Source organism: Orbicella franksi, chromosome 7 (genome assembly GCF_964199315.1).
Source record: "Orbicella franksi chromosome 7, jaOrbFran1.1, whole genome shotgun sequence".
NCBI lineage: Eukaryota > Metazoa > Cnidaria > Anthozoa > Scleractinia > Merulinidae > Orbicella > Orbicella franksi.
Genome location: NC_138151.1, coordinates 3,272,293 through 3,294,824, shown reverse-complemented (window position 1 = coordinate 3,294,824; position 22,532 = coordinate 3,272,293). Strand labels below are relative to the sequence as shown.

Here is a 22,532-nt window from a genome sequence, read left to right as displayed (position 1 = left end):
TTAATTATGATCATTAATATATCTAATCTCCCCATCAACTGATTTTAAGTTCTAACTTGTATCGTGTTACAATTTTCTTTTAAATAACAAAAGGTTAGCGGAAGGGACGAGGGCCCTTCTAACGCGATTGAAATCTCCGTGTCTTGCCCGTGAAATCACAAAAATAGGTTTTTACAATGTGTCTGAAATTTTTTTGTTATTTCGTGTGGGTTTGAGTCATTTATTTACATATACAGTATAGGATTATGCCGCCCTAAAAGGGGAGATGTTGGAGTTGATTAACAGTCTGAAATGGATTTGGAAATGATTTTCAAGTACAGTGGAACCCCGTCAATCCGGTCTGGCCGTCTGAACGAGTGGCCTTAATTAAGGGAGTTCTTTATATAAGAAAAGGCCTGACTGAGCTTTTGTTCCGACCACAATAAAGTGGCCGTGATGACGAGGTGGCCGTGATAACGAGGTGGTCGTGATAACGAGGTGGCCGTGATAACGAGGTGGCCGTGATAACGAGGTGGCCGTGATAACGAGGTGGCCGTGATAACGAGGTGGCCGTACTAACGGGGTGGCCGTAAGGCGGGGTTCCACTGCACGCAAGAGAACTAGTTGTGAAGTTTGAGCTCGGCGAGAAACAATGTCCGTCATATTCTGGTCAGTAAGTAGAATATATCAGGCTTGATCCTGAATTGAGTGGATTTAAAATATGATGGTCAGTCCAATATGGCTGCCATGTTGGATTTCAAAGCCGAGAAAGCGCTGGGAATGCAGTAAGGCCTTTGAGACCAAAGCGGCATAACTCCACAGAGAAATTACACCCCCTCCCTTACGTGGAGCTTATGTACATCATGCAACGAACACTATATTACAATTATTTATAAAAGCTACAAGATTGCGTCCAGTTAAACGGATTTGTTCTTTGTTCTTTGTGACGAACTTTCTCTCACTCGCGCCAATTTTTCATCCAGTCAGAAGTCAAACTAAAACCAATCGTGACTCATTCGCACACGTTTTCCGCGCTTTGCGTCAGCTACATGTTATCTCTTCGAGTTTTGATTGGTTCACTGTATTGTCTAGGTCTTTTGTGATTGGCTAGAGTGATTACTTTGGTTTTGGTCCTACCACACTCAATTAAAACCACTCTAATCAGCTTTTAATTTTTGTTGTTCGTTGTTTGCTTTTTATCAAGTGTGACGGTAAATGTGAATAGCCGTTAAGTCAACTTTGTCAATTGAGACCATTTTACATACAAGACGAGCAAATGCATTAAACTTACAAAACACACTGTAAATCTGAGATAAGATAACATCTGTTTCGGCCTCAAAACGCCCCCTTAACCCGGAGAACCTTGATCTGATTCCCACATGTGGAACCATTTAAGTACAATTTAGACCAGAAAAGCCCTGTCAAAGAACTACCGTAAGCTGCCGCTTTTAAGCCCTGGGCTCATACAACTTCGTAAGGGCTTTTGGATGGGTTTATAAACGGAGGGGCTTACAACACGAATAAAAAACCGTACGTTTCCAAACGAGCCATAGCTACACATGTTGATCAAAATAGGTTTTTCATTTACTAGTAATTAAGCTTTAAAACATCATAATAAAACGAATTCAAGTCAAGGAAAGCTAGGGGCGGGGGGACATATATCCGAACGGGCTTAGAACCGGATGCATTTTTTGGTTTACATTTCGATGGGCCAAAAACCGGGAGGACTTATACGCAGGGGGCTTATAAGTAGCAGTTTATGGTATCTCAGCCCACTTTGAGACTCATACCAGCCCGTGAAAATTACCTTATGATTCTGGCCCTAATCTAGAAAACCAAATTAGATTCCATATAAATACGAAATTTAACTCACCAAAACTGTCCAAAATGTTTGAAATACGGTGCAAAAACCACAAAGGATGTATTAAACAAACCACATTGACTTATTAAGTTATTAACATTACTTTATGCAGTCATTATTTTGTCATACTTTGCAACTGAAAACACAATTCAGATTCTGAAACCACGCCAAACATAATAATACCGCAAACCCGTGTGGCCTGCGCGTGCGTTATATCTGGATGTCTTCTGCACACATCAGCTTCAAACAGACCATATTTCTGTGTATTTTGGATGGAAATTATTAAACACTGCCTTAGTATTTTCATCTAAAAGATGCCTCTGAAATATTTGCGAGGTTTGTTTTAAAAAAGTTGTCGTTGGTGTTTCGGTCGTGGTTACTATGGTCTCAAACAGTCCACAACTTGCCAAGGAAACCTCTGACTGTTACCAAGACTATCATGGTCTCTTACGTTTACCCAAGGGAGTTACACAGGTTTGAGGTGCGTCAGGTGATGAGTTCTCGTCCAGCTCTTCAGTTGCAAAGTATGATTGAATTAAAAACCTTGGAAGTTTTGGACAGCGTGGCGGCAGGCGTGGGAAAGCAATTTACTGCTAACAAGCTAATACTAACAAGCGCGCGAAAATGTGCAACTGGTGAAAAGCGCGGGAAAACAATTTACTGCTAACAAACTAATACTAACAAGCGCGGGAAAATGAGCAACTGGTGAAAAGCGCGGGAGACTGAGTCGCGTGAGTCAAGCCACGATCGGCTTTGGTCTTGTATTTGATTCGACGGAAAAAAAGTGAACAATTAGTTTTCCTCTGATTTTTTGACTATGTTGTGGGAGCTTGCTTGTTCCGACAACGATTACAAATTCAAAGCAAAAGATAACTGTAAGCTTTTGTTTCAGCTGACCAAAAACATTCCAAAGCTGTTTGGACTCTTCTCCTTTTCAAAATAGTCCGGGAATAGTTTATCCATACTTTGGAGAGTGTCTTTGTCTTTAAGGACTGACTTGTCGAATTCTATTTCCACATATAATAACGCATAGCTGGGTATCTTGGCAAGTCCAGACATTCGCATAACGTCAGTCCCGTTACTGGTAAATGCTGGCAATGTAGAGAACAATTCAGAAGAACTTGTTCTTATAACAACTCTATTGACGGGCTTACCTACCCTTAAATGGCAATAAACGTAGTATATACCGCCTGTAGAAATATTAAACTTTGCCTTGGATACTACATTGTTATCACTGGAAAGGTAACTCTGCCAAGACAACTGGGCCGTCAAATCATCTGGAATGAAAAGATTGTCACATGTTCTATTAGAACTAGATACTAAGAACAAGATTTTCCTGTCTAGCTGATGCTTGATTGTAAATTGTTACATTACGCCCACAATCGTAAAAAGTCTCTTCCAGTTTTCTCCAAAGAGGAATTTCTAATATGGGGAACGAAAGCGGAGGAGGTTAAAACTAAACATGGCGTAAATCACCTAGTTGCAAGACTTACGATTTGCTAGCCTGAAGTTAAGCCGCCTTCCGGAGTCAGGACTATAAGCGACCAGAAGAGACCCCAGAGTTTCAGACTATTTTTTTTTTGTAATCTTCAGAATAATTATTTGATTGTATTTCGTACTTAATTTCGCATTTTCCATCTTTTGTAGGTCGATTATATCTAGTCACAGCTACGTCGAATACCTACACATAACTCAAACTTCATCTTTATCTGCTGATGAAAAATTGCTCTGCCTGGAGAACAAGGAAGCTTCCGAAAACGTCTATAAAACTGTCAACCCACTTTATCTCATGGCATTGCTTTCGGACGCAGAAAGAAACACAAATCACTTGCCTGGTGGGGCTGATGGAGTAAACTACTCAGTTTATTCTTGATACGAATTCAAAACATGGTAGCCACAAAGAATCGTGTTAGTAACTCACTCTACTTTTACCAGAAATCAATTCTCCACGTACAATTTAATGAGTACCTTTATATTTCGTGCTGTTTTTTGTTGCTTGAAGAGTGTGGGCTGTCAGTATATAGGCGTGGATAAAATCTGACGTAAGAAATAACAAGAATAAAAGTAACATCAGATTTCGTGTCAAGTTATTGCAGCTTCTCAGTAGACTTCCTTATCAAGGTTTTGCGGGAGTTACGAGCCTGGAGTTAGCTGAAGTTGTTTCGCGGTAGATCCTAGTTCAACTCCTCGGTCATGTTTGTAAATAGCCAACTGGTCTGCCTCCCGCCGGTTGGGAGTTTTAAGCCTATTATGTTTAGTTGATATATTTGTTTCTTTCATTTAAAGTGGCATGCCTGTGAACTAGCTAGGTGTAGCAAAGCGTATTGACCACTATAAACAACAACATTTGAACATTTTTTTTTGAGCCACGCCCCTTAAATCTTTCTTAGCCACAGTTGAACATCGGAAAATGACTTAAAAAATCAGCCACTTTATCTTATTTGAAAATGCACAGATAATGATCAAGAGTGGTTAGAACAAACGCGCAGCCCTCAAGAGGGGATACAAAAGTTCTTGCCATAGTTTCGCGCCTTTTGTGAGTGTATAGCTGGACAGACCTGGGCTAAAAAGAATCTAATACGTTTCCCAAGCGCGAATTTATCACTGAACAGTCTTCTTACCAAGTGGCTCCGAATTCCTCACTTGGTCTATGTACACTTTTAGTATTCCAAGAGAATATGAAGGGTAAGAGAATCCAAGTAGCTTTACACGCATTTCCATTCTCCACGGAAATAACCACGCAACGCGCTTGGTAATATTATCTACGGAGGATTTGAGTATCATGTCTAATTAACAAATTGACGTCAGCTTTTTTATGCGTCTGTCCTCCTATTGATGATGAATTGCGTCATAACATTGTCAAAGTGGCTGTGGAACCACGAGCCGCAGGCGAGTGGTTCCGCAGTAAATTTCGGGTATTTGGAATATATTTGCTGTAATTGTTTTTTATATCTCTTTTCTCTAAGTGTATATATATATGAAATACCTTTTCCACGGCTTGGCATACAGTTCTTTATCATGGTGCAATTGACATCTAAATTGATACAAAATACATACTAGTTATGCAACACTTTCGAGTCATACCTAACAATTAGATTATGAGCTCGAGATTTCTATCACGCGATAGAAATAGAGTGAGAATAATCTAATTGCTTAAGTATAAATCTACTAGTCGTTCAAAACTTTATCAAAATCCTCTTCACCGACACCTCGAAAACGCAAGAAGCGGCCGTCACTTCGGTAACAAACGTACACTGCTACGCTACTCACTGACTAAGCAATTAGATTATTTGCTCTCGATTTCTATCGCGTGATAGTTGACGAGGGTGCAGTCCGAGTCAACTATCACGTATAGAAATCAAGAGCGAATAATTTAATTGTTTTAGTATAAATCTACTAGTCGTTCAAAACTTTATCTAAACCTTCTTCACAGACACTTCGAAAACGCCAAGAAGCGGCCGTCATTTTGTTAACAAGGGCACGCTGCTACGCTATTAACTACCTATCACAGAATAGATAGTGAGTAGCGTAGCCAATCAGAGAACGGCATGTTTGATAGACCGCTAGTAGATTAATACTAATCTGTTGTAGATAGTGAGTAGCTTAGCCAATCAGAATACGGCTTTCGTGATAGAACGCTAGTAGATTTATACTAGCATGGAATATCCTACGAGTAAAGGCTCGTGCCTATACCAGTCCACTGGCTCAGCCATGATGGTTTATTTAAACAATAGCCTTCATTTTGCGCGAAAATATGCAGGGATATTTGTCGGCGGACATTATCTTTTCCGAGAGGCGAATAGTTTTCCGAGAGCGTAGCTCGAGGAAAACTGTGAGCTTTGAGGAACAGATAATGTCCAAGGACAAATATCCGAGCATATTTTCGCGCCATCTGGAGGCTACTGTGTTTATTATCCTTCAAATATTTTTCGCAACGCAGGCAGTTTTGAAATTTGGGAAACATTGTCGGATATTCCCCAGTTTAAGCTGGGAAATATTCGGTCACGTGACGCGTTTAGACCCACCGCGGGCGGGCGAAAATATTTGATGGATTATAAGGGCTCTTATAGGGCTCTTATAATCCATCGAATAATCAGAGGATGAATTGCTTATTCTGACGAGGCATATATTGTAGATAAGCATTCCTTTATAAGCTGGCACTGGCGAATTCAATTAGTATGAATGAATGAATTTAAACTTCATTAACCCTCTACTAATAGGGGACACTTAAAATAAATAAAATAAGTTATTAAAATTTAAACACCTAAAATTTGACTATTTACAATAAATGAAATTTAACTACTTCATTTACATTAAAAGACTGAAATTTAACTACCTTATTTAACAATCATTATTATTTAATTAAATAAACAAATAAGTTATTCGCAAAGAGCGTTCCCGAAACAAGCTTGGTGGTCATGTACTACATAAGACAGAGTTCTCGCATTCGTGTTCTATCTTGTAACCTGGTAAATTGTTTTAGGAGGGGAGGGAACCGGTGCTGATCTCTACTGAGCTCGGACGGTACAGTTGCAAGCACAGCTAGACCCGAACGCCAACTTTAAGCTTGCCTAGGTCACTCAGTAAATAGGAACTGTTGTAACGTTTCCACCCAGTTGACCCTTACCTTTCTTAAGCTCCTCTGCACAATGCTTTAATTTCTTACACTTCCTACTGCCATCATCTGCAAAAGATAATCAACCCTACTCAATATTTACAACTCACTAGTTCAACCTCACTTTGATTACTGCAGCCTTGTCTGGGGTAATTGTGGCAAAACATTATCGAAAAAGCTACAAAAACTACAGAACCGTGCTGCACGTGTTATAACTTCATCAAACTATGACGTAGATGTCCGATTCCTTATTTCACAAACTCAGCTGGAAAGACTTGAAATCTCAACGTCAAATTCAGAACGCCTTAATGGTTTTCAAGTCTTCAAACGGTCTTGTTCCGGAATATCTCACGTCTAAATTTATAAAGCGAAATGAATCAAGCTATTCTCTGAGGGACTCGATAAACAAACATGTTGTTCCCTTTCCAAGAACTAACTACATGAAAAATAGTTTTAGTTACAGCGGCGCTGCCCTTTGGAACAGCTTACCCTGTAACATTAGAGAGTCTGGTTCATTGGACAAATTTAAACGCCTTCTCTACCATAATTTTTAAACACGGCATTCATGGAAACCAGGATTTTTCTTAAGTGGCATATTAATGTAAGTTAATTTAATGTTAGGATTTGGATTTTTAGTCATTATTATGTGATTTTTTCTACCTGATGTTTTTACCGTGTATAAATAATGATTAAAGATCAAATATCAAAATTAAAGATTAAAGATCGAACACGTACAACATAAGTCGATAGGTTTTCGAAATTAACTCTTTGGAGTTTTGCTATCTTAGTAAAATACTCTTCTCAGGTTTCCTTCAATTCAAAGGTAATTTTGTACGCGGCTTATAAATGACTGATCGTGAGCTGGCTGAGCATCTTTAAGCACGCGGATCTTAAGGGAAAGTTGATATAGAATGCAGCCTTCCATTTTGTTTCTCATTTGAAAATCTGATGAAAATATTGAAGAATTTCTTTAGCCGATTCCCAAGGACTTTTAATTTGTTGAGAATTATATATTCAATGAAGCTGTTTGTATTGACGAAAAATATACAAGTATCATTTTGTTTTTCAGAGGTTTCTGTAAAATTCCCGCACGTATCAGTCCAAAGCTGGTTAGATGGAAAAAAAAAAAAAAAGAACTTTCATGTTTCAATCGACAGCTTTGATGGTTCGGAAAGTAGTTCGAGAGAAGAAGGGTAACTTGAAGGAGTTAATCAAAGTTTTGCTTCTGATTCTTATGTAACTAGAAGTTGATATCATAGAATATACGTTGGGCATTAATTGTCAGCAGACAGGCTAAATACTAAGATAAGACATTAACGGGTTTCCGCGGGAGAAATTTCAAGAGCTTACTCTCGAACTGAACAATGTGTGCCTTTACAAGAATGTGCAAAACGTACTGACGACGCGCTGAAGTGTACACAATAAAAGTCTCAGCCTTTTAAAAAGTGTCACTGAATCTTTTCAGCATCGTCGAAGGGGACATCAACTGTGAGCCAATGAATATATAGTATTTCAAATGCCTTTATCAATACAGGATGTTTACGAAGCTTTTTGATTGTTTTATTTCTTCTAGCACTGTAATTATATAATCATTTCCTTCCTTCCGTCAGACAATCCTCCAACGCAAAACCGCAAAATCTATATCCTTTCATTTTGTTCGTTCACGCGGAAACTGTCCTGGATCGTGAACCTAATTTCGGGTTATGTTTCCACGTACGTGTTGATCGAAGCTGATAACACCGGAGAGGAGCTGAGAGATTAACACCAGCCAAAGTAAATATAGATATGCTGTTCATATCAAGTCGCAATAACTACAGAGTCATCCGGATAATGCTTTGTAAATTATCAAACTACAGGTCAAGCAAAGTGTTCTTATTTCCGGTACTTGATCTCCGTTGGTAAGTAAAACTTACTGCTGATGTGCTGCCCTAAAAGGTTTGGCTTTGGTACGTGCTGTTTTTCCGAGTCCAAAATCCGAGTCTGTTTCTTTGTCCGTGTTTCTTTATCAGTGATCTTGACAGTGTTTATGGGATCAAATTTAGAATAAGAGTCTGTAACTAGTGTTGAAACTGGATAAGGGTCAATGTCTATTAAAACGGATGTATCCCGGGTAAATAACTGAATATTGGCATGGCTCTCAAGGGATTACTTTTACAATTGAAAGCTAACGAAACCTTTTCAAATTTGATCTTTAAAGCCACCCAAGAGATCTGTTGTGCCTCCTCTCTATTTTTCTCATTTTGGCCTCATTTCCTGCACCTAACATGTGAAAAAATGTACGTCTATTGATCGTTCCACTTCATCTTCTGACACGGAAGTAACGCGCTTAAAATGCCACTCACTGCAAGAGGCACTACCAAACAAGCAGAAAAATTGTTATATTTTATTTTTCACGATCTTAACGTTTAGGCGAACCAAAGTTTAGCATCATCACAGCTTCAAGATGATTTAAGATGACGCGGATTTATCTAGGACCAAGGGTCGCTAGTTGACTTAAGATTGTGTACGTACGTAATTAACGACTGTCGAAATCAACAAGGCACCAAAACAACCAATAAACAGCTACACTTACGTTTGTCTTTAGCTCTTTTGTCTCGGGAGACCTGTAAAGTACAAATCAAAAGAAGAAGCAAAGTTAACCTAAGGTCGTAACTCACCGATAAAGAAGCTTATGGATGTTTTAAGTAGGGAAGGTGGGAAATTACGCATAATGAATTTAGCTAGGCTTGCAGATTAGCCTTTAATGTAGGAAAGACCTTCACACAAAAGTCACCTTTTGCATATTTGAAAACACTTGCAGTATATTGTCCATCTTCTCCTTGACACGTCCGAGCTCTTTACGTAATTTCACGTTCTTTTGCTCTTCCTCCGCCAGTCTGTTGGACAATTCTTCCAGCGATTTGCTCGATTCTTCCAGGCCCTTGGACAACGAGTGTAGTTCTTTGAACAAGACAAACAACAACGAGCCAGCGATAATCACACCGACTAAAGTCTTCATCCATCGAAGAGATTGATTTTGCTGCGAAAAACTTTGTCGTACTTCAGTCATCTTGCCTGTGTTGCTTTACGGTATTTCCTCGAAGCCGACTCAATAGTGTGTTTATGAGGCGCCCGTTTGCCTTTACAAGTCAAGGAAGCTGAAGTATTTCACGGAATTTCGATACTTCTATCTGTGATATCTTCGCCACATATTGTACTGGACACGTGATCTGTGTTTACGGCATCACTTGTTGAGTCATGATTTCTTGGGGACTGCGGATTCCATTTTGAAGTTTCTTTTCAGGGAAACCTATTCATTTCTCAGAAGTCTCTTACCGAAGTATTATTATGCAAAATGGACCTATGTTTACGTTTGGATAAACTTTCTAAGGTTAACAATACAAAAGAATAAAACTATATGTACACTTATGTCCGTACATTGTCAGTTGTTAGCTGTCATTTTATAATCCATTCTGTTGGGATTCTTCGAGAAAAACAAGCTAAATACCTAGAAACGTCTACAGAATAAATTTTCTAAGTGAGTCTGAAGCAATGGCCGAGTCGTGTCGCGTTACAATGCAAGGAGCAATTTTTGCATTTCGTTGTATACACGACAGTTGAGTTTTCAACGTATGTTACAGAGCTGTCTGTGTGTTATTGCTTTAAAAAGGCCTCCTTCTGTACCTTAATAGATTACACAATTTCATTAAAAGTATGTCATTGTGATGTGATTGTCGAACACATTAGTTAAACGCTGGACTTTGGCTTCTACACGGGCACTGACAGATCACGTAAAATCTGAACCATGTCGCGGATTTAAGGACTGTATGGACGAAGAACATATTCGTGTAAGCATGAAATTGCGTAACTTCAGACGAAAATGCTAGCTGAGCGAATGAATGTAATCCATACAATTAATTTATAGCCATAACAATAGCTATAACAGGAAACTGTCTCTGGTGGTGCCAAACGGAAATCCGAAATTTACCTCTAGTTCACTCAATTGCATTTTTCAAAATTAGTGTATTAACTCCACAGCAAAACGACTATACACAAGCCGGCTGCAAATGGAGAATTTGGCAACTCGTTTTTTTTCTTTTTTTTTAATCCATGGCGGTGTAGAACATCAGCAGAATCAGTGAATAATTCAGACTCAATGTCGCAAATGAAAGAGACTTCTGGCTGCGTTAAGTACATTCTGCGTTGTTGAAACGACACCGGTACTGAATTAAGTAAACACAAAACGTTCGATCGCGGTGAAAACCAACTGATTCATTTCTTTGACAACGAATCGAAACCATCGTTTTTTTCGTCCATAAATCTTCTCTACACTGATCGCATTTCGAAGTTATTAGGACTGTTTCAACGAACAAACAAAACATGAACACAAACGAATCGTTATAGCCTTGAGCCGTGACCCGGAAACGGAGATGTTCTTAATTCGCGCGTCGCTTTTAGCACTTCTGCCGAAGACGTTTGAATTGCATGATATCCGATTGGTTTCCGGATGTTCTGAATCATGGACACTATAGGGGAATTAAAGACATAAAATTGGAAAGATTGAAAAACAAGAAGAAAGCTACTCACCTTAAATGCTCCTCTATGAATCCAATAAAAGACTCGCTATTATTCGAAGAACACGACACACGTTCATTCGACTTCCTCTGTTTTCATTTCTCAGAATGCAACCTGATGCCACCTCTGTTGTCAAAACGCGATCTATAAAAAAGACCCTTGAGAATCGAATAAACGGTAACTTTCTAATTCATACGAACTCTAAGAAGGACCTCTCTTTGTACGCATATCATCAAACTAGGAGTATATTTCGATACGTGAAGCGTGTAAAGAATGCCTGGAATCAGGAATCGAAAGTGAAAGTGAAACCATTACAAAAAAATAAAGAGCCAATCAGCAAGCGATATGATAATTGGGCAGCTTTACTAGCTCTAACATTGATCAGGTAAAACGAGATTAAACCTGTAACAGTGTTCTTTAAACTGACACTGTCTGTCACAAGCCTGAGTCTTAATTATCCTTACTTATTACTATTCGTTTATTTTAGCGCTACCGGTAGTTCTCAGATGACAAGGCAATATCTTTTAGCTGATGGTCTTCATCAATTCTCTTTAGTTGTTTGCTGTACTTTTTAAGTATATTGTAAAGAGAGACTTTATGTTTAACAGTCCACAAACCAGTTAAGCATCCTGTATTGCTGTAAAGACGTGACATCGTATGAATGCAATTGCAATTGCAATTTAAGGGAGGGTTTCACGGTTCGGCGCGTGCCCATACTTTCGGGTGAGAATTAAGTAATTCGCTTTTTTACTTTATCACATGAAGTTCAGTAATTACAGGGTGTAATTTTTGGTAAGGTAAATGACTGATGCCCAATTTTGACAGCAGACTAGATATCAACGGTTTACATAGAAAGTTTCTAATTAAACACCGAATTTGTTATTCGGGCCAAAGGCACACACAAGTTATCTTCTCAAACCTGATTGGTTGCTCATAAACAGTGGAACTGAGTGGTGCTTCAGAGTTGGTACAAACAAAAGTTATACCAATGAGAAATATCACCTCTAATTCCTCTAATTACTGTTTGCTGAGCATGAGGCCCAGTAAATCATTCATGATGTGAAATTCGAACATAAAATCTGGAAGACTAATTTTTCTTAATCTAATATAACAAAATGAGAAATTTTTCCTTTTTTTTTTAATTTAAAAACAAAATAGCTCAAAAACCTGTCTGAAAGACTTTTTTGCGTGAATGGTAAGCAGAGCAGGTTTCTAAAGCTAAACAATTTTAGTAAGGCCCTTACTAAAAAGGCCCTTAAAGGGTCATACAGAAATTTCATGTACTAGTGCTCAGTCTCCCCATAAGCACTCGGTTATTCGTTTTCGGATACAGCATTTATTATTGTTTGCATTGCTCTAGTGTGGGATACGTTTTTAAAAAGAGTTAATTTTTTTTCAGTCTTTCAATACAGCGGTCACGTCACCTTAGGATTCCATTCTCTCAGGTTTCTGCCCATAAATCACGCGAATGAAACAACGGTTTTCACAATTTTGGCTTCAATAGAACTTCATTACAGTTTCGCTTCCCAGACGATTAATAACAGAGTTGTGCTGGATAAATGGACTCGCAGTTAAAATTATTATTCATTTTCTTTTCAACCAGCTACGGTAAAAAGCCCTCGGGAATCCCAGTATTTTTTCTTACTCAACAAAAGGCTGCAAGCAAACATTTTCGCTGATGACCTCTCCAATTTTTTTTGCGATGTTGAAGAACGGTGCGCCACGGTGAACGCGACGGGAGCGCTCGTCGGAAATTTTGAAAAGTTCTGCTTTGTGGGCGTGGCTTGAAATATTTTTCACTCCTAAGAGAGCTGAGGTACAAATTCTAAAACAGCACATTAACTCGCACTTTCACAATTCTTAATAGCAATAATGATTGCTTCGAATACTTTCTACTCGTAAAGTTTATGAAAGCATTGCTGTAAATCTCTATTAATATCCTAAAAAGACAGAACTCCCGCTCAGGACCTTTTGAGTCTGAACACCCTAAGAGGTCACAAACCCGCTCTCCCTCCCCTGTCCTTTTTACATGGGAGTCTCCCCGGGCTATAGTCACGACTGCATAATCTCCGGGTCATTATGGACGGTTAGTTCATAGCTTGTCTTCCGTCGGTCTGAAACAATTACAATGTAGATCTGTCGTTTTGAAGATGACACCGTTTCGTACTGATAACACGGCCGCAATATTTATTGAAATAATTAATTTAAAAATCGAGTTCATTTGCTTTAAAATTCATCACGTGGCCAGCGGCCCACTGGGGATTCCCCCACCCAGTACTGCACGGAACGTTGCATCAGGTCGAAAAAATGTTCTTTGTCAGCACATTTTTTAAGTGTGGAGAAGGAGGAAAAAACTATCTTTGCTGTTATTTGCGACGGAGAATACGCGAAAGTAAAGATGTTCAAGGTAAGACTTGTGATCTGACGTTCAACACTGTTAAATGGTAGTGTCATAAGATGTAGAATACTCCTCTTACGAACCACGGCATTTGCCAGCCCCGTGACAATGCTTGCTACATGAACGAAAACCTGGCGTACGTTAGTACACCAGTTAGTTTGGTCGTCTAACAAGTCTTGCCGCGATGCAAAATTAAGTATACGCTACAAGAATGCCCTCGTGAACCAGGGAAACTTTATAGCGCTAGTTAGTGGAAAATTACCATTTCTTATCCTGAATCAATTCGCTGTCAGTAATCCTTCGACGTGATCGGTTTCGGAGAGGTTTAATTCCTTCCCTCGATTCGCTTGTTATTTAAGAACATTCTGTTCCCTTACTTTACACAGAGACTTTTAAAATATCTTTCCATTTCTTCCATGGTGTGTTTCGGTGAAATGAAGAACTCGATAAATCCCAGCATTTGTCGCAAAAATAAATAAGATATTATCGTGCAAATGAAACCAGAAACGCTCCTAAGCGTGACATAGCTATAAGTCACAAAATTTATTCTGGTAGCCATGATTTCCTGATAGTTGGTTTAATCAAAAATGAATTTAACAATGCAATTTGTGCGGCTTACTCTCGTGGCCGAAAGATCTTGAGATGTCTGAGAAACTTATTTTTATCATTGACAATAAGCTTACAATTTAATAGTAATAATTGATGCATTACAAAGGTCTTTGCAAATTGAAAACTTCGAATTATGTCCCTTGGCCCGAAATCTTGTCGGAGTAGAAAGAATCAAAGGAAAATAAAACGAGAAAAAAGCGTAGGGGGGAAAAGACTGGAAGAAAGGTCTGGCTCTTTCCGTTAGTTTACAGCGGAACTTGTCTAGTAAACACTCTTCTCCCACACATTCCTGATTCTCGACTGTCACGTACATACTGTCACGTAAAATAGTGTCACGCACATACTGTAAGAGAAATCGGTTGAACCCGCGATTTGGTTGAATTTCCATCGAAAGGGTATGTCGAGAAATGAAAATCACGCGAAAGAAACAGAAAAAGATGCATTTATTTTGTAACTGGATTTTACAGCTAGATCCTGGCTTCTAATATGTCACACAATCTTTCTCCCCGATGCGGGACTGCTCTTGTTGATAATACCATTAACTTATCTTTATCTCTGTTGACGACAAACACAATGATTCATTTGGAATTTTTTACAAGCTGACAACAACATGTCAGAAATACTGTAAAGTTTTAAGTCTACAATGCATGTGTAGTGGAACGTCAACCCCAGGATGTTAACCGTATTTTAGATTTAGGTACTTTTGACAAGGATTCTAATCTCAAAATACAGGTAAGTATGTAATTTGTACAGCGCGCGTGAAATTGTTACGTCTATTACTAACTCTACTTTATTGACGATAATTTACAAATTTTAATTCCATGAATATTGAGTAAGAAGTGTAATTGAGCTGAGGAGAATGTCCCAGGGGTGGCTCAAGGAAACCCAGAAACTGGGGTCTGTAACAGTTGCAACGAGACCATAACCATAGTAACCTCAAGGAGCTACCTCCTTGCCATCCCCTCCCTAAATTCACCCCTGGATCTAACTTTAAGGAAAACTACTACGCCATGGTGATTGCAATACAGAAAACGCGAGTCTGATTAAAATAAAACTTTGACAAGAATTTTGATTTCCTAACTTACCAAACAGTCAAGATTATGAAAATTGCTTCGAGATGTCTAGATGTCATGTTTGCAGCTCGGAATTTAAAAAGAAAGAAAAAGAAAGTCAAGAATCACCAATACTTGCGCGAGTTACCAGAAGGAACAAAGCAGAGTGCTGAATTGTGCGGGGCCTGCCTTCAACTTGCCGCCTCCCAGTTCCCTAAGGCTGAATTACACACAAGCAAGAGGTTGCACACCCAGGTGCAGTGTGTTGAAATTTTGATCGACCTTGTGCTTATGCTTACGTGTAAACGCGGTGCTTAAGATGTCATCGAAAGATTGATGAAGGCCACGACTCCTTTGGTGTCCTCCGCAGCAGTTCTTTTGGGATGTCACGCAACGCTCTCCCAAAGAGCGTTGCGTGACGTCCCAAAAGAACTCTGCGGGGGAGACTAGGGCTCCTCGTGATTATGTTACCCTGGTTACACGGGTGAAGTTACGAAGCAAGGATTAGGGCGGGCAGCAGAAAGAGTTTTGTCTCGATATGCAAGGTAGCAGTTTAAATTGATCAGAAAAAAATATAGTTGGTCTGTTCACGGTTTAGTTTACGTGGAAACCAAACAAGTCTCGTTTTACTGAAGATCCTGACCAACGCCCGTTGATTCGGCAACACTGGTGGTATTAGACACGGGGCTTACCAAGAAGGCACCAAAATAGCTGGTCTCCCTGTTCATAAAGTAGGACTTTGTGAACGGGATTCGCACGGAGATTTTGTCGCCTCTCCTGAGCAGGAATACCGCTCCTTGGTAATTTGTGTTGTACTTCTTTGTCTCGCTAATCACGCTGCTCAGACTGCGCATGACAGGGTCCTCATTGATGTATGTGTAATGGCCCATGAAGAGGGTGTCCCCGGCGTAATAGAACAGTTGGCTGTACACGAAGTAGTAACCTGCTGTACCAATCACAAGGAAGCTGTTGCTGACGAACTTGATACTTCCAGTTTTGTGGCTCAGCTTCCAGTTGGTGATGCGGTGAACTGTGGGAGAAGCTAAGAGCGTTTTAGCGTTTTAAAAGAGAGGAATGAGAATTATAGTTGAAAGCTAACAAGAACGACGAAAACAAGCGAGGGTTTTCGTGGTGGACATATCGGAGAGACCCAATTGTTTAAATTGGTGTGCTTTTGCACACCAGTTTAAACGAAACACGTCTGAAGACACACACAGCGAGCTCCTATATAGCAATGCAAACATCTTTTTGTCTCATCACCCAATGCCACGGAAAAAATCGTCTGCAAGGGAGGAATCCATTGGCGTTTTCCTTTGAAAAGCGATAATAACACTTTTCTCGTGCTCTTGTCAACGATATTTCACTTTTCAGGAAAGGTAATAAGGCCAAAAAAGCATCTAACCTTCACAAGTCTCCTAACTGGCAGAGTCAATGAAAAAACTAAAAGAGAAATTGCCCAAAAATTGGAATTGACGCTACTGAAGACTTATCAAACCACTTAATAATGTAATCCCCGTAAATTCACGGAAAAACTCCTGTATCTACAATAAAGAAATCAAGAAAAATAACACTAACATTTTGTTGTACCTGTTGGCGGGTTAATATGCTCACCATACCCAACAATGTGCGCTGAATCTGTTGCGATTGGCTGAAACGAAATTGAAACCAGAACAGACGCGATTATATATAAATCCTTTCTACCGTTATCTGGATTTGTTCTCGGTTGTCCCGAGTTCAACTCCCCGACCGCGTTGTGTAAATAACCAACTGGTCAGCCTCCTATTTGCATTAATTGTTTATTCATTTACAGTGTCCCCAATTAGCACAAGAGCACTAAATACATTTCACATATAAATAAAGTTATTTATTTATTTGTTTGTTTGTTTGTTTATTTATTTATTTATAAGTACTAAGGCAAAGAGTACAACTTCTGGGTGGTTTTGTGGCTGTACACCAAATTAACGCGTAATAAATGCTGTGGCGAGCTTTCCAGCTTCAAGAGACTTACTGTAACTTACTATCAGCAAGAGAGGATAAACGATAGGAGAGAGTTAACTCCCCATGTAGGCCTAATTCCCAAGGCAATCCCTCGCTAGTTATTTTTTATCATTTTAGATCACCACCCGGCTTCAGAAATCTCAGGATCGCGTCTAGAAATTGCCAGTGCTCACGTGGACAGCTCAAGTGGCGTTACACACATTTTAATTCTCCACGAAAACATCAAGTGGCAACGCCGGTGGTAATAGGGAGCTTAAGCAATGAAAACGGCGACGTCGAGGACGATGCGTAGTCAAAAATAATTTATATTTTACCAGCGAAATTCGAAATTGTCTAGATCTGTTCGGTACGCCAGTGGCTCCGGCTATATATAGTCGTCAGGCCAAATATGCAATGACAGCATTCAATTCCAAACGGAAATACGAAAAATTAACCGTCGTCATTCGCGTTTCTCAAACTACGCAGAACTTAGTCATTTCACGTTCTTGTTTTGCAGAGGACAGCAAAGAAATGTACAAAGAAATGTACAAAGATTTACAAAGCACGTGCAAAGGTATTGTTTTGGTAAGGTGACGTTCTCGTTGCCGTCGTCGTCGTGGTTTGCTCAAGTTCCCTAATATTATCTGCTGGATAATACCCCGCATACCATATCCACAAATAACGAGATAACCTTGAAAGTAAGGCCTATATAAGGGATTAACACTCTTCATCTTCTCTCACCGTCAACTGTGAAATTTCTCCGTCGTTAAATCTGATTATTAGCAAACATGCCTATGTGTTATCATTAAGAATTGAGATGTGTAATATCTCCCCTTTCATGAGTTTTGTCTCAACAATTAAAGTTAAAGACGACCGGAGAAATAACGAGAGTACTCACGCGCATCACGGAGCCAGGCAAACCTGTTTAAAAACAAGAAAAACCAGCTTTAGAGTTATTGTACAAGCAGTTAGCGCATAACTAGCTAAAGCACTAGCGAGCTACAATAGATATATACATTCGAAGCTTGAGCGAGATTCGATCCCATACCCTTTGCGATACCGCTGTAATGTCCTTCTTACTTCTGTAAAAGACGGCAACAATTAACTTCTGTAAGACGGCGATAACTTTAATTAATTTGTATTCTGACTTCATCCACATATCACAAAATAATTTTTAACACAAGTAAAATATGACAATTGTCTACGGAATATTGAACAGGATGGACAAACACAACATTAATTTCCCTGAAATTATCGACGATTACTAAACCACCATTGTTCTCTTTCAAGGTACACCTCACACAAGTTAACACTACCTTGGGCTCCAGGCTCCCCTTGGTCACCTGAAACAGATGCAGCAGAAGCCTGGATAAGAGGTACGTTTTTCAATGTTCGATATATAAACAATAGTCTCCATTTGGCGCGAAGATATGCTCGGATATTTGTCCGCGGACATTATCTGTTCCGAGAAGCGAACAGTTTCCCGAAAGCGTAACAGGAGCGCCAAATGGAGGCTATTCTGTTTATTACCCTTCAAATAATTTTCGAAAACTGGATAATTAACATGTTTGTTAATAATCAGTTTTTGAAAACTGGGAAATATCACTCAGATATGGATTATAAATGGATTATAAAAACAGATGTACACCTTTTCGCGTGTTTGAAACGTACCCGTTTCTCCAGTGTCCCCTTTCAATCCATCTCTGCCTGGAGGCCCGGTATTTCCGGGTTCGCCCTTAACGCCTTTAACACCTGAAAAAAAATAATAAAAATAAAAATAAAGACAGTTGTGAACCGTTCATGGTTTTGCTGAGCCAAGAAGAAGACGCAATGCTGATTAGCACCGTTTCAAAATAATATCATCTATCCGTGCTTTTCAAAATATTAGAATTGACAATGTAGCTGCCGTACCGTTCAATCAGCCTTACGTTGTCTCTTGGCTCATAGTTGTAGAGGATTAGACCATCTACCAGGGACGTAACCGGTATGACGCAAACCTAGGCACTTACCTCAGTCATTTTTTTCGTTTTTGTTGGTTTTCTTATTGAAAGGGGAATTTAAAACACTGCTTAATACCTGAGAAGAGAATTTCATTATGGACATTGCCTCAGAACCTTGTAGAGCTCGCAATTGTTCCTTTATGTCAGTATCCCTGCTTGGTAACACGACGCGCCTTTGCAAGTTTTAGCAAGCAGTTGTTTAAGCTCCTAACGGAGCAAGCTCGCACCAGTATTACCGTGTTATGGGCACTTTTACTTCATCTCTCTTGCAAAGTGGCTCACGTAACACCATCTTGGCTTACTACGCATGCACTATTAGTTCCAGTCTACCAGCAATCAGTCTACCTGCGCGTTTTCGGTCAGCGAAAATCAACTACCAGAATCAGAAAATTCTGGTTCCGATTTGATTGCGCGCATACGTTCAAGTTCAATAACGATTTCTGAACATGCGTAACCGCCGTAACTAATGCTGGCTCACTTTCCTACTTCTTTGTGAGGTCTCCATTTCTTGGTGTTTAGCAAAGCAATCAGAGCTTCTGGGAACAACACTTCAGTAGCCGCTTTAGGAATGCACAGTTTAACTTGGCAAATTATTTATGTGCTTTTATTGATTTTTCTAAAGGATTTTTTCTCAAATAAATCGCGAAATTACATGTTTTATGAAAACCGATCATTACCTTGTCTTCCTCTTCGTCCACGCTGACCTAAAGAGAGCAAGATTTCAATTAAAAAAACAAATGCGGGAGGAGCCGGAGCGAGTGCAGCACTACAAATTAATAGAGATTACAGCGGCTTTCAATTGCGTCTCGTAAAACCAAAATCAAACCAATCATTTATCAGTTAGACTACTCATCCAATATCAAACCGTAATAACACCAAAACCAAAGTATTTGCTAGATTACTTTCGACACTCAATTGAAAACCGCTCTTTTGAATCACTCAGTTGTCAACAGCAGGTCATACTGTTCACTTCATATTTACCTTAAGTTATACTTTTCGCTTTACTTACCTGGAACTATATTTCAGTGAATAGCCTACAAGCCTACAAATAGCTTTAGCCTTTACAGTCGAACACGCGACAAAAAAAAAAATTATGATTTCTTTGTACGAAGCATCAAGTATCATCACTGAAGTGTCTCACCTTTTTGCCCCTGCTCTCCTTTTGGTCCTAGAACAGAAAAACAATACAAAAAAATGGGGCTATAAATAAATTGTTTGTAGCGTGGCAATGGCCTTGCAGTTGGTTGCGTGACAGTAGTTGTGATACTGAGTCACGCGCAATAATGACTAACTGTCGATCAGTCAGGATAACGGTTTGTTGACAGTATTGGCTTACGATGAACTTCATTTTATCCCATTTGCCGAAATGTTTAGAATTCTCAATTGTTCACCGCTACCCAGGTTTGAACTTTCCATTCAGCGTGTGTTTTTGAAAAAGGCTTTTCGACTTTTCAAGGCAAAGTAGCTCAAACATTTTACAGCATTGACATCCGAAGTTAAAGAATGTGCCAGAACACATGCATACATTTAGAACAAAAAAAATTCTTAGCGTGTCATTTTACAAGGACAGGACATGCTCATGTAAGCCAATAAAGTATTGTTACGATAACTATAGCTTGTCATTGAAAGATTATTTCTAGTGGTATGACAATCACAACAACAAAACTTAAATCGTCGAGAGCTTGATTTTATATCAACTTGAAAATCGAATTGTTTCGTTTGTATCAGTGATCATTTTAGAGCGAGTTCCCTTTTTATTTTCGAGGCTAGTCAGTGTTGTTTTGTTCTCTTCGAAAACGAACTACGTAGCGATATGATACAAGACTTCCGAGAAAGACGCATTTTATGGATTGTTGCCAAGTGTTGAATAAAGGCAAAATTTTTAGAATTCTCATTGAAAACTGGATAGAGGTTGAATGCAAGCAAACATGAGCGTGTAAATGACGTGTTTTAGGCAGAGTAAGCCCAAACGTAACTGAGAATACAGAGATTGATCCAAACTAAGACAGACTTCGAGGAATAATAAAGGAGTGCTACATGGGGATGCCGTATTCAAGCAATCACTCGTCAGACACGGTTCACGGGTTTCTGACCGCAAATCCTTGGGATGTAACCTTGTGCACAACTACGATCAACGAGAACAAAAGTTCCCTGCGAAGAGGGGGAGGGGAAAAGACGGAGATGGATGGGGGCAGCTCAGATCAGAATAGAGATGTCTTCGGCACTGACGTAATTTTCAGCATTACCGCATCCCCTGTATACCCTCACCTCACACCCCAGCCGTTAATTCTGATGCATGTTACTGGCTAATCGACTTCTTTAGCTGTAGAGATACATGTAGAACGATAAACACCAAAATGGTTTTATATACCTCGCCTGCAACGACAGTTACTGGCCTCCCGCTTTATCCGGACCGGCAACTCTCCTTCGTCCTACAACACAAACAAACAGTTAACAACGCGGAAATAGTCCTAATTTCATTCACATGAATATCTATCGCGCTTTTCTAGAGGATCACCGTCTGGACAGTGTCTAGATTAGTTTATAAGGAAGTCCAGCAACGTTTAAAACCTTGTCTAAACCCAATGAAGGTCACAGAAAAACTTGCGCTTGGCAAGCTTTGTTCATGTGTATTACTCGTGTAATGCCAAACCACCGCTACATAAAGACCCTTAGGTCGTTCGAAATGATCATTTTATCTAAAGCAGACAGCGAAAAAAGGTCAAACCTCCAGTTTTAAAAGCCTCTCCAACACCTCGTTTGTTTTGTCGCTCGTTCCTTCGTCGCCCACAGTTCGAAGTCGAATCTGCGCTGTGACGGTTTCTAGAGTTTCAATTGTCAGCTGTTGTGCATCGACCCGCGATTTTAAGACGGCAATCTCGCGGACACAATACAAGAATGTCGGGAATAACGTCGCCAGTGTCGCAGCAAACACAACGAACATCCACCAGGGCAAAATGATGACCCTTGCTTGAGGTTTATGCATGTTTCTTGCTTCTAAGGTATTACAGACTTCCTAAAAACACCATCTTGTCGCTATAGGATAAATGTCAAGCGTCCAAGATTTTTTTTTCTAGGAAAGTGAACGGGATCACGTGACTTGGATGTACTCAATGGCTCATTGTCCTAGTTTTAAAAAGCTCTCGTTACCATTCCCAAATGTTTACTGCACTCTTTGTACGGACTGTCAGTTCTTAGAAAAGCTAAGAGACTGCAATTTCTTGTATTTTAATACTATGGTTTCCAAGAGGTCGCAGTGATGTTTATCACGCAAGTAAAGGTTGTCACGCGATGTATGGTAACGTACATGATGAAATGCCTTAGAAGCAAGAAAATGTCTGCTCATCTCTTTTATTTCATCACCAAACAGAGCCCAGAGGACTCTACAAAGTTTTATCGGGGAGGCTCCGCCCTGAGGTCTAACCCCTTGCCCTTCTGTATACCAGTTTGATAGAACATAAAGGTACCCTGCTTTCATAACCGACCC

General features: G+C 39.6%; 2 protein-coding genes and 1 long non-coding RNA gene across 5 annotated transcripts in view; 1 reads left to right on the top strand and 2 right to left on the bottom strand.

The window, feature by feature from the left end:
• Nucleotides 1–24: 24 nt before the first annotated feature.
• Nucleotides 25–11,283, bottom strand: LOC145493179 (uncharacterized). The gene is made up of 6 exons (XM_081472598.1): nucleotides 9,229–11,283; nucleotides 9,028–9,058; nucleotides 6,468–6,524; nucleotides 4,827–4,874; nucleotides 3,809–3,877; nucleotides 25–3,117 (listed from the first exon to the last, which is right to left on the bottom strand). Exons 1-6 carry the CDS (start codon nucleotides 9,502–9,504, stop codon nucleotides 2,729–2,731), a joined length of 870 nt encoding a protein of 289 aa, XP_081328724.1. The 5' UTR covers nucleotides 9,505–11,283; the 3' UTR covers nucleotides 25–2,728.
• A 2,026-nt stretch (nucleotides 11,284–13,309) lies between these two features.
• The window catches only part of LOC145493200 (uncharacterized), an 82,247-nt gene continuing 73,024 nt past the window's right edge, over nucleotides 13,310–22,532 (top strand). For 2 of the 3 annotated variants that reach the window (XR_014050104.1, XR_014050103.1), the window contains exons 1-2: nucleotides 13,310–13,416; nucleotides 18,336–18,421. This is a non-coding gene — a long non-coding RNA (uncharacterized LOC145493200). The remainder of the gene's footprint in view (nucleotides 13,417–18,335; nucleotides 18,422–22,532) is intronic. The other variant, XR_014050102.1, reaches the window with a different exon arrangement.
• Nucleotides 13,425–22,031, bottom strand: LOC145493173 (uncharacterized). Its single transcript, XM_081472590.1, has 9 exons — nucleotides 21,774–22,031; nucleotides 21,417–21,477; nucleotides 20,187–20,213; nucleotides 19,723–19,749; nucleotides 18,717–18,797; nucleotides 18,362–18,388; nucleotides 17,944–17,966; nucleotides 16,644–16,716; nucleotides 13,425–16,098 (listed from the first exon to the last, which is right to left on the bottom strand). Exons 1-9 carry the CDS (start codon nucleotides 22,029–22,031, stop codon nucleotides 15,695–15,697), a joined length of 981 nt encoding a protein of 326 aa, XP_081328716.1. The 3' UTR covers nucleotides 13,425–15,694.

What these genes read in the sequence shown, in the direction of transcription:
- LOC145493173 (XM_081472590.1), bottom strand. Translation starts at nt 22,031, where the DNA reads ATGCATAAACCTCAAGCAAGGGTCATCATTTTGCCCTGGTGGATGTTC. An exon ending in AGGAGAGCAGGGGCAAAAAG is followed by an intron (nt 19,750 to 20,186) that starts GTGAGACACTTC and finishes TGCTCTCTTTAG; the next exon opens with GTCAGCGTGGACGAAGAGGA. An exon ending in AGGGGACACTGGAGAAACGG is followed by an intron (nt 18,389 to 18,716) that starts GTACGTTTCAAA and finishes CATCTGTTTCAG; the next exon opens with GTGACCAAGGGGAGCCTGGA.
- LOC145493179 (XM_081472598.1), bottom strand. Translation starts at nt 9,504, where the DNA reads ATGACTGAAGTACGACAAAGTTTTTCGCAGCAAAATCAATCTCTTCGA. An exon ending in CAAAAGAGCTAAAGACAAAC is followed by an intron (nt 6,525 to 9,027) that starts GTAAGTGTAGCT and finishes TATCTTTTGCAG; the next exon opens with ATGATGGCAGTAGGAAGTGT. An exon ending in AAACAGCACGAAATATAAAG is followed by an intron (nt 3,118 to 3,808) that starts GTACTCATTAAA and finishes TTTTCATTCCAG; the next exon opens with ATGATTTGACGGCCCAGTTG.